The following is a 12,039-nucleotide window of genomic DNA, read 5'->3' as shown; positions in this document are numbered from 1 at the left end:
TTTTAAAGTTTTCCTTGGGCCTGTCTCTTATGGGAATGGCGTTAAAGCGAGTGACTTGGCTCCTGAACTGGTGCGACCCGCTGACCTGTGCTGACCTCTGTGGCTATCACTGGTGCTAATGAAGAGCAAAGGAGGAGTGTTGGCATGTCACCCCACAAACAGAAGTCCTCGTAAACCCCCCCCCCTCCCTCCTAAGCCTGGAGACGAATCAGGTTTCACAGCTGAAGGTGAGGAGGATGCTGGTTCTGTTACTGATGCAAATAGAGAAGTAGAGAGAAATGAACAGGGGTGTGTTTAAGAATCAAATTAAACACACCCCTCGCCTTATGATGACTGTCTCATGGTGGAGGAGGAAGTATCAAGCCAGATTCTTTTTTTTCTCACAGCAGTGGGGAGCAAATATAAGACACAAGCTGTGCTGCTTTAATGTCTGACCTAACTCACTGAGTATCTAGCAAGTTTAAATTTAGCACATCCTGAAACACCAAAGATTAATGCTGATGGATTTTGTTACTTGCTTGATTGTGACTATTACAACACTAATGCTCTGAAAATGTTTCCCTATTGAGATGACATCTTTCAGCTGCCCTTCATTGTCATTTGGCTATCATCGCCATCACTGGCTTAAAAGATAGATATTTTCTAACTTTTTGGACACTGAGATGTAATGATCTGTGATAGTCTTGCTCCCTTCTTGGCAGCAGAGTTCCTCCATGTTCCAGGTATCCCAGTGGTGAAAGACAGAGAGGATGATGAGGGTTGATTTATTCAGGATTTAAAAAAAAAAAAAAAAAAAAGGATAAAGGAAACGGAAAATGAAGCAGTGTGTGTGTGTGTGTGTGTGTGTGTGTGTGTGTGTGTGTGTGTGTGTGTGTGTGTGTGTGTGTGTGTGAGAGAGAGAGAGAGAGAGAGAGAGAGAGAGAGAGAGAGAGAGAGAGAGAGAGAGAGAGAGAGAGAGAGAGAGAGAGAGACAGAGAGAGAGAGAGAGAGAGAGAGAGAGAGATGAGACCAGATGGACTATAGATGATGCCAGAAGGGAAGATGTGCTACAAGGCCCAGAGCCAAGAACCAAGTTACACACACAAACACACCCACCGTACAGAGTGAGATATTCTATACTTCATTGTCCAAAAGCTGCTCAGCTTAGTCTGTCTTAACATTTCAGACTTAATTTTATTATGTATCATTTGTGTTATTAATCTCCTGATTGAACACATTTATTTTTGAGCAGCCCAGTATTGAATTGAAACAAATGAGCAGGAGCCTTTATGTTTGGACTGTGCGTCACCTACAATTGGCTCTGTGCACCACGGAGGACTTGAATGGATCTGACCTTTATTTTACAGCCTGGCTCTCTCTGTATGCTAAGGCTATGACCTTTCATAGTTTTTTATATAACGTAATCTAGAGCTGCAATGATTCATCTGTTGCCAGAAAGTATTTGCTATTTGCTTTTTGACTCTTTTTTAAATTCTACATTTTCTCGGGTTCCAGCTTCTTTAATCTCATAATTGTGGTTTCTTTATTCCTCAGTGGATACTGAATATCTTTGGGTTGTGGACTGATGGTCGGGACAAAATAAAACACTTTAGGTTACGACTCGGGTTTTGGGAAAATGCGATCAACATTTTTCATAACATTCTGACATTTTAAAGATCGAATGACAAACTATTACTCAATAATGAAAATAATTGTTAGTTGCAGTCCTACAATGATCTGACATACAGTGATGGAAAAAAATTACATGACAGCCCAGACTTTGTTCTGAAGGTCAGATCAGTATCAGGTTTCAGGTAGTTTATCACAATGATGCAAATTAAAAATGAAAGATGTTTTTTCACCGCACCGCAGATGTGTTATCGCTGTCACGTATAAAGGAAGGAGTCAGTATCCAACATACCAGTCGTCTAGCTGGACTGCTTCACAACTTTAAACTTACAACAATATTTTCTCATCCAGCTACATTCTCCCAGCTCTCAGAGATCACAAGAAACCCCAGTGAGCTATGTGTGAGATTTTGGAGGCGAGATGATGAGCATAAGAGTGATTTAATATGAAGATACATAGTGATCTTAAAAGGAGACAGAAAAAAGAGCAGACGTTTCCTTGGATGAGCGGGGTGCAGGTGCAGATGTGGGCATTCAGTACTAGCATATCAACACACATATCTCTTTTCACTGGGTTTGAAGCTAATGGCAGGAAAACCAAGGGGATAAACATTTCAGTTAAAGATACTTTAACAGGTGTGGGTTTGATAAGATCTCCTATCACCCTGATTATACAGCTGATGTCAGGATAAGTTGAGGTTGTACACCCACTGATCAAGACCATCACTGAGAGTCATTTATTTAAATCCTCAGACCAGTTTGGTAAATGTTGACGTTGCTTGGCAGTGCTCTCGCCTCTAGTAGAGAAATATTGCGGTAGGTGTAGACAAAGGATTCAGGTGTGAATGTGTGTAATAATGTGTGCCAAAAAAAAAAGGCACCAGCTCTGAAAACTGATAGGACCAGGGCCTTCTGTGGAAAGGGGCCCTGATCAAATGATGGAATGAAGGAAGGGCGAGCTGAAGAATAAGACCAAAGAACCTCTGCTAATTCCTCCTCATCCAGGCAGCCTTGACAGCTGCAGCTCTGCCATATTCCTCTGAACTCTTTTTTACCACATGCATAAGGCTTCATAGTTCATTTAGTAGCCAATCTATCTCTGTATACACATAAATTTGCTACTTTAAGCATGTTGCACAACAAAGATATAATGATAAGTGCAGGAGGATATACTGAGGAAGTGATTGCTTGTGAAATACATTTAAATTAATATAAAAACGATATTGCAACAATACAATAAAGAAATATATACTTTTATAGAATGATTTGCAGTCCTTTTTTTAAATGCAAGCAATTTCTTTGTTAAAGTATCATTATTATTATTATTATTATTATTATTATTATTAATAATATTATTATTAATATTATTATTATTATTATTATTATTATTATTATTATTATTATTATTATTATGCAGTATCCTTTCTTATGACTTGTGTATGAGTATCAAACATGTTTATTTCCAGACTAGTTTTTAATGTAATTACATTGATCACTATTCTGCAGCTCATGTTATCCATTTTTTGATAAAGTGATTTTCCACAACACAATGTGAGAGAAAAAAAAGATCAATACTCGAGGCGTATTTGAAGTCTGAGTAATGCTTTGTATATTGTTATGGTGGCAGCTGACTTTCAGCTTTGCAAACACACGCACACACACACACACACACACACACACACACACACACACACACACACACACACACAAGCAGAAGAGAAGTTCAGTCAAGCCGACATCAGCCTCCAAAGTGGTGTGGGCTAACCTTAGGATTTTTTTTTTACTGAACCAGACGAACACAGAATACCGTTGAGGCACACAGAGTGTAAACCTTTACTTTATTCCCTTTTTACTGCAAATTAAAGTTTTGTAGCTTTTTCCGTCTGATTTTACGGGAAACATCTGGATCTCTCGCACCGCTGGAGCAGTGGCCCCGGGTGATTCTCTCCTGCTCGGCTGTGAGGGCCCAGGATAATGAGCAGGTATCAAACGAGCTCCTATGGATAAGCCAGCCTTGGTAGGAAGGCCCGTCTAACAGCATCCAAGACCACCATGCCAAAAATCAAGACTTCTGGCATTTGTTCATTTTTGACAATTATCATTGGTTTATTACAAATGTTTCACAAGTCTTAGGAAAGGATTATGACTGTTATCGCTTGAAATGTTTCTTAGAAATGACCCCAACAGTGAACGTAGGAACATTTGAATCAGATTATAGTCATAGAAAATCTCATTTTTAATCATTCATGTATTGTCATGACCCTGCTCACATTGCCCTGCACTCCAGATGTGTGTTTCTAACGTAAACTCACACAGATGTACTGATGTGTCCCTGTAGTGCATGATGCATGCAGTCCAGCGAGATTAGGATTAGTCACAGAGATCACAGTGTCACACATGTCTCTCTGTCAGATAAATCACTCAATTTAAAAAAGCATGAGCCTTAAAATGAATACAGGTGATTCTCCTTTTATACAGCAGAGTACACCTCCTGTGCAGTAACGTTAAATAAAGAGGCAGGTGATCATTTTCCCAGTGATTATGCTCACCGACATAATTTAACCACTTCCTATAGACATGCTGTAAAGCCTTGTGCCTTAATGGACTATTTCTCAAGTTTCAAACAACAGCCAGGTGCCCATATGAACATGTAAAAACTTAATTTGAGGCTTCAGGAGTCAATATCTTTTAAAGATGTGGTCTTTTTGAAAGAAATTCCTGCTCAGTGTTACTATTTATATAACACAGCTCAACCAGGGTACTGATTCTCAGAGTGCTGACGCCTCATATTAACTTCAAGTAAAATTTTAAATACATTTTTACACTGAGTGAAGACTTTGGATTTTGTCGCCCATCTCTTAAATTGGAAGCATGCTGAGAATGGCTCTCTTGATGGCACAGTATGAACAAGAGGAATGACTACAGCAAAGCAAAATCTGTTTCATTCTCTGCACCTGACTATTGTTTTAAGTAATACTCGGGGGAAAAATGCAAACCTATCCTTTAATGCCTGAATATTCAGTCCTGCTTCATGCTGTTTATGTAAGATAAAGTGCGTGTGCATAATGTGAGTCTGGGGCATCAGCATCTTCACAAACCAGCAGGAGGATAAAGCCACAGTGGTCACAGGTGTTTCCCCTGCAGACCACATACACTGCCCTTGAGAAAAGCAGACACAGTCAAGACTTGCAAAATACTGTAATATTCCTGCAGATGTTTAAGGTTTGATGGTGGAAAATAACTGTGATTTTACTGCAGCATCATCCTGCTTTGTGGCATTTGTCATCTCCTGAGTATATTATACTTTGGAGTGCAGTTTTCTACTAAAGAGTGTGATGTTTACTAGCTTGAAAGCTTAATGATTTTTAAATTTTGAGCTTGAGCTTTTAAAATTATAACATGAAAGTAAAGATTTCAGCAGCAGACCCACAGTGCACAATTTAGCTGAAACAGCCCACCATTCACACTGGTAGCCTCGCGTTAACAATGAGGTCCTTTCAGTGTTTAGATTGCATCTAACCACGTCTGGGAAAACGAGATGTAAACAATTTAATGTTTTAAGAGGGAGCGGGAAAGATTCAAAGGAATTTCTTCAGTCGTTTGGTTGGGGTCCGTTTAAAAAAAAGAAGAAGAAAAAAAAGCTGCAGGCTGAGAGTTATTGTCCTTATCTGCGGTTGTTGGGGCTCCCTGCTCGTTAAAGAGCCCAAAAGGCATCGCCATTTGAAATGATTACTCCTTATTTAAGCGGACAAGCATTTTATATGGCTGAGTTTGAAACTGGCTCGAATTTCCTCTGTTAATGAAGCTGGATTTTTTTATGGTCGTTTTTTCTTTAAGTCGGCGTTTTCTTTCCATAACAAGAAGAGGGCAGAGAAAAGGAGGCCAAATTCTCACACCCAGCTGTACAAAAATAAAATAAATATGAGAAATATGATGTTGTTGTTTTTTTAAATAATCTCTAGCTGCTATGAATGAAGCCTAAACATTACTTTTACTTTTCATTTTCATCACTCGAAACTCGAAACTGCTTTTATTACCTTTTATTGAGCTGAACCACAGTTGCAGCTGCTAAAACAAATATATAAAGAAAAAGAGGAACTACAGTTCGTTCAAAAATATGTGTTTTAATAAATAAGCCAAAAAAAATGTACATTGGACGGAGTTTGGAGACTTGCTAAAGAAAGTCGATGAAATAAATCCATGCAGCGAATGACGCTAAATTGCATTGGTCCCTTTTCAGGCTACAGGCGCAATTACACAGGTATGTACAATATGCATTCATTTATATATATATATTTATTTATACTTTGGTTTAAAGTCTTTGAGGAAAAAAAAACAAAAACAAAATATATCTCCTTCTTAAATGGTTAAAGGATGGCTTAGAGGCCGTAAATCCGAGTTATAACATCAGGGCTGCGTCTTTTATTCCCCTCCTCACTGCCACAAACAGCTCTATACAGTCAGAAGCAGTGTGATGAATCTACACACACACACGCACACATGCACTTACACACACATACACACATGCACACACACTCCCCGAGAGTTTGTAGTTGTGGGTCACATTACGTCTCTCCGCCATGCCTTTGAGGTCGATGGGTTCTTCAATAATCCATTTTTAGTTTTCATACTTTGTAAAAGTAAACAGTCTGTAAAGAAAGAACAGAGATAAATATAAGTACAATTATTTATATTGTGATCATCAGCATATAAATGCACAAACATCGGATTCATGTATGTATAAGGCCTATTGATTTTGGCTTCTTTTTTTGGGGGGGTGGATGACACTGTGTGTTTTTTTAAGCATTCACTGCTCGATTAGCACTCGGGAAGTAATTAATGAATCAATTATAAGCCGCTGAGATGAGTAAAACCATATGGCAACAGACACGCCTTAGTTTGAAACACCTGAGTAAATTCATGCGTTTTTATTTCGATTAGTAGACAGAACTAAAAACAATAACATGTAATTCCTCAAAAGCAAAAATAATTCCAGAGTAAATAATCCCCAAGTTCACTTATAGGTCACGATTTGTTTTGAATCATTTTATGAATAATAACCCCTTTTTAGACTTTACGCATTTTATTCACTAGAAAAACTAAGCCTAATAATGTGTTTTCTTAGAGCACATTCATCTCTGTGTGTGTGTCACTTATTTTAAGTAAGAAGAAGGGTTAAAGGCCATGATCATCCTTAAAGATAATCCTTTATTGTTGTCTTTTACATTCCACGCAGGTCAATTTAACTGAGAATTAAAGTGACAGCTTAAAGAGATCCTTGCATGGCTTTTGGAGGGAGAGTGGGGGGGGGGGGGAAATAAGCCACCTTCAAATTTACTCTGCTTACACAAATCACTATAATGAAGCTTATTTCTCCAGCCCACGGCACCAAGATCTGTTTATAAGACAACAAAGCCTCGCTGATGAGCAGTTATGACTGTCAGGAGAGCTAAACAAATCCCTTTTTTAAGGGGGAAAGTTTATTTAGTGGCATCTACTTTCTGTTCTTGCAGTGGGAGACTTTAATCTAACATCTAATGAGAACTATAGCCAAAAATAAACAGCTCATATCACCACCTGAACCTTTACTTGACCCCTGAAAGTCAGTGCTTCTTGTTCCTTTAAATCATGTCAGTGAAAAGGTGAAAAGCACTCAGCTGTTTGCCTTTTTTTCTTTTTTTGGAGGGGGGGGGGGGGTTATAGTGTATCATGCAGCTCTATAGACACAAGCGAAGCAGGCTGCAAATCTGCAAAATAACGTGACCAAATCCTGACTGCTTGTTAATACGGGCCTCTGTTTTTATTGTCTTGCACTAGCTTGAACTTTCATGTCCAGCCGAGCTGCCCATTCCTGCGGTCTCCACACAGGAAAGCACTCTGTTGTGGATATAAATTACCCGTGGTGGCACTACAGCTGCGTTTTGGTGCGGCCCAGGCAGCACTTCTTGCCCCCCCTCCCTTCTCCTCCTCGTTTATGAAAAAAAAAAAAAAATGCAGTGGATAAGGATTAACTGTAAAAGTCACAGCTGGCTGATTTAACGCGTTTCTAGTCAAAAATAGAGCCTGCTTGTTGTCTTTTTTAGTCAGCGAGGCATATTTTTCATTTGTTCTGGCATGTGAAATTGTTCCAAGACCATTATTTGTATTAATCCGCCTACTTCACTCCGCCAAATGTTCTCCAAATAAATACACTGTTCCCTTTTCCACCTCCTGATCTGAACTTCTGATTTAGATTTGACTGGATATTTGCAGAATCGTTAAATATATCTATAAGTGAACCTGTGGATCATTTGTCACATCAGCATCCAGGTGGAGAAGATGCTGAGGCCTCGCTGTGAAATCTGTCATAAACATGAGACGCGCGCACAGCTCGATTTGAATCCAATTAGGGGTTGTGGGTGCACAGCTGATGCACGTAGACTTTTTGGTAATCACCCCAATATCAGTTTTGCTTTTGTTAAAATTTGACTGCTTGGAATATGCAGCATGATGTCTGCATCAAAATATGGCAGCAGGCTATAAATTCAAATCCTCTAAATCCAAGGCACATGGGCAAATCAGAGCCACACATGCTGTCACATTTTGTAGAAAATTAATACTAAAAAAAGAGGGAAAATTGGAGAGGAAAATTCACAGAATATAGATTACAAGGTATGAATCCACCTCATATAATTTAGTCAGTTTATAGCATCATATTGCCGTCTAATTATGTATTATCAGTTATGGAAGCTGCTTGTTTTTTCACCACCATTCAATATAAAATCTAAATTTCTGTGCACCTGTCAGGAATACACATAATACTGAGTTTTCTTCCTTTCTGGTACCCACCGCTTTGGCATTGTAAGTGAAGGTCTCTGGGTGCTAGTGAGATGCTGACATAGACCAAGCTCCCTCCATCCTCCACACGGAGAACGCGTAACTGAGTCTTTCGTGCGCAACGTAGCTGCAGCTGGACATCTTGTTGTCCATCTCGTCGCTCTGCAGCACCTGACAGAGAAAGTCAATGTATCTGGAGGCCAGCTTCAGCGTCTGTATCTTGCTGAGTTTGTCCGATGGCAGAGTGGGGATAATTTTGCGCAAAGACGTAAAGGCCTCGTTCAGAGACTGAGTCCGTTGCCTCTCCCGGACATTGGCCAGGACCCGCTGGTTCTGAAGCTCCTCGTATGACTGAGTGCTGCTCGGACTTTGTTTTTTGCCCCGTTTCACCGGCCCCGGGCTGCTGCCACTGCTGTCCTCGCCGGACTTTTTGCTCTGTTTCTTCTTCCTCCCGAAGCGTTTTTGCTGTCTGTCCAGCTCCTCCTCGCTGGTCACCAGACTATCCACAGGGGAGACCGGGGAACTGGAGCCCTCTTCCATTTCTGTCTTGAAGAAATGCAGGGATATAGAGGAAAAAACGTTTACCACCTTTAAAGCCGTGGTTACAAAAAAAATGTATAAATATCCGTAAGAGATGGGAGAATAATGTCAGGGTGGCTCACTCTCTGCGCGTCAAACGGTGCCTTTGCTTAAGAAGAGGCTGGTTCAAAACTGGAGGCTGGCATGCTTCTCCTCTCACAGGAAGTTTTTTCCTAAAACTTTTTTGGAAACTTTATCCCGGTTTCAGATGCTAAATAGTTTCGAGGTGGAGAGGGGAGGGGTTTGGAGAGCGGAGGGGGGAGCTTGTGTGCGTCTTGGTCCGCTAATAAGCAGGAGGGACCAGTCATGGTTTCATGTGTCTGTGATAAGACTGAAACAAGTCACCTATTTACTGTTCCTTTGTTTTTATCCTATAGTGGCATCAAATACATTTCTTTGTATTATAGCAAATTAAGCTAAAATAAGAAGTTGACCACTAATTAATCAAATTATGTGTGAAATTATTATAAAATAGTCCAAATTATGTTTTTGTTACACATTTCTTAGAATAGTTTTATGTATTTTGAATTATGAGTGATAAAACTTAATATGTAGTTTAAATTAGGAACTCACATTTAGTAGAATTGCCTCATAGATATTATCTACAACGACAGGCTTTGCATTAAAGTAAAACATCAAAATGAACCTGGTGACTAACAAAAACAAGACAACAATCAATACAATTTTACAAGATTAAAAAGACTACAACAATGAAAAAATCAACAGTTTAAAATCAATTAAATAAAATCAATAAAATTAAGTGAAATAAAATAAACAGCAAGGATAAGAATAATATAAAACCAATGATTAAAGCTTAAAGACTAAGATTATACAGTAACATTACTGTAAACTGAAAGCCAGATTGAAAATATAGGTCTTTAATTTCCTTTTAAAAATACAGAGAGAGCTTTTCATTCTCATATAAGAGACAGTGTGTTTCCACAGTCAAGGGCATAAAAACAGAAGGCAGCCTCACCGGTGCTTTTATGGGACACATAAGGAACATTTAAAAGAAGAGCAGTGGAGGACCTTAGAAATCTGTCTGGAACATAAAATTAAAGAGAAGTTCTGAATTAGGGAGGAGAAAAGTCAAAGTAAAAAATGATGTTAAAATCAATTCTAAAAGATACAGGTTGTCAGTGCAGGGTCTTTAGAAGTGTGGTGATGGGATCCTCTTTCTTTACTTTAGTTAAGATTCTTTCTGAAATAGCCATAGATTAGACTTTTTAGGTAATCTAGTAAAAAAAAAGAAGGTCGATGGCAATTGTCTAAATAGGTAGTAATAAAAGCCTGAATAAACATTTCATCATCTTGTTAAAAAACAAGGTCTGACTTTGGCAATAATCTTAAAATGGAAAAAAGATGCTTTTATGACCTTGTTAAAATAGAATTAACTAAACTAAACTAATTTAACTAAAATCACTTCCAAGTTTGTGATGTGTGTTTTAATGTTTGATATTAACATCAAGCACTGACTGCATTTTTTTCTCTTGCTGCTTCGGGTCCTATTATAGGAATCTCATTTTTTTTCTTCTCCTTATTCATTTTTAAAAAGTTTTTACCCATCCATACATTAATGTCAGCGAGACAGTCAATGATAGCATGCAGTGCATTGGGGTCATTTGGCGAGATAGAGATAAACGATTGTGCATCATCAGCATAAGAAAATGTTGATTGTTAATAAGTTGGAGCGTATATGATGAAAACAAAATTGGGCCGAGAATGCTTCCTTGAGGAATACCATATTCAATACCATGATTCTCTTATACATGAGCACCCAGGTTTACAAAAACTGTTAACACTGAAACCATAGTCCAGTCCTTCTCTGCAAAACCCTTCATATCTATACAAACTATCCATGTACAGTAAATACCTACCGAAGTGTGTGCATGTTCTCTGTGGAGGGCGATTTACGCACAAATTCGTCAGGCTGGAGAAAATCTATCTTCTTGATCTTTAATCGAATCAGGTCTGTACGCTCTCACAGCTCCTATAATGTGGAAGTCAAACAGGAAGGAGGCTTAAACTAACCGAGGAGCTCTCCAGTTTCTGCGGATACCTCTAGTGGATGGTCTCCATGCGTTTTGTCAGCGGTCCACCTCTTCATCTGTCATGTCATGTTTTCCCTACACAGAGCAGCGCACAGGTGGCTCACATTATAGAGCAGAATTTCCTCCACTGCCAAAATGCAGAGTTTGTCTAAATCAGCTGACTGACCTCCTGAGATTTTTATGGCTCCGTATTGTTCTGTGTTGTTTTTGAATATGGCCAAGCTCTTAACATTATCGTTGTCATGCTGTGAAGTGGCTGGACTACACTTCCACAAATATTCAACTAGTATTTTTTCTTTAAAAAGAAAGAAAAAAATAGCAGTGAGATGAGATCATTTCTCTAGTATGGTAGATGTGTCTGAATCACATATAACTTGCTTGACACTGGAGGTGTGATCTGCTTTATTTTGTCTTATTTTTTAAAAATTAAACACTTTTATAACAATACAGACATAATGCACTTTAGACACATAAATGTAGACACATAAATGAGGGGTCAGTTTCTTTTTTTTATCCCCCATAAAAACATACTGTCCATGTTCCTGAAATTATTATGAAACAACTGTTAATGTTCAAGACTATCATTAATCAAATTGTACTGAATAATTGCATCTTATTAGGAAGCAATTTTGCTAATTTACACTGCAGCGTTCACATTAGTTCAACAACAGTATTTGAAAATAATCAAACTACAGTATCTCAACTGTATTTGCCCATGTTATGTGTGTTCAACACGTCCGGGGAGGCTGGTCACTGTAAATGGGGTGGAACCAAGTACCTCCTGAATGTTACACAACATTGTTTAAACCCATGAGTGCTTGCTTGGTATTGGGACACATCCTGGTTTTCACTTGAAAGCTCCCTTTGCCTGTTGGCCTATAAGAAACCTGGCCTGCTTTGTGTTTTGGCTTCCCCTGGTAATGGTGACTGTCACACTTCTCTTACTCTGTGCCAGAACTCTTAATTCAGACCCTGGTATGCCTCAG

At 38.8% G+C, this 12,039-nt stretch overlaps 1 protein-coding gene across 1 annotated transcript; it reads right to left on the bottom strand.

Annotated features, from left to right (window-relative positions):
- Window positions 1-6,241: 6,241 nt before the first annotated feature.
- Window positions 6,242-9,076, bottom strand: twist2. Its single transcript, XM_062432454.1, has 2 exons — window positions 8,436-9,076; window positions 6,242-6,256 (listed from the first exon to the last, which is right to left on the bottom strand). The coding sequence occupies exon 1, from the start codon at window positions 8,961-8,963 to the stop codon at window positions 8,469-8,471; it is 495 nt and encodes a 164-aa protein (XP_062288438.1). The 5' UTR covers window positions 8,964-9,076; the 3' UTR covers window positions 6,242-6,256; window positions 8,436-8,468.
- Window positions 9,077-12,039: the final 2,963 nt, after the last annotated feature.

The sequence above is a fragment of the Scomber scombrus genome, chromosome 13 (genome assembly GCF_963691925.1).
Source record: "Scomber scombrus chromosome 13, fScoSco1.1, whole genome shotgun sequence".
In the NCBI taxonomy this organism is placed as follows: Eukaryota; Metazoa; Chordata; class Actinopteri; order Scombriformes; family Scombridae; genus Scomber; species Scomber scombrus.
The sequence above is the reverse complement of the archived record's forward strand: the minus strand, read 5'-3'. Positions and strand labels throughout refer to the sequence as shown.

Coding starts and splice junctions, on each gene's coding strand:
- twist2 (XM_062432454.1), bottom strand. CDS start 8,963: ATGGAAGAGGGCTCCAGTTCCCCGGTCTCCCCTGTGGATAGTCTGGTG.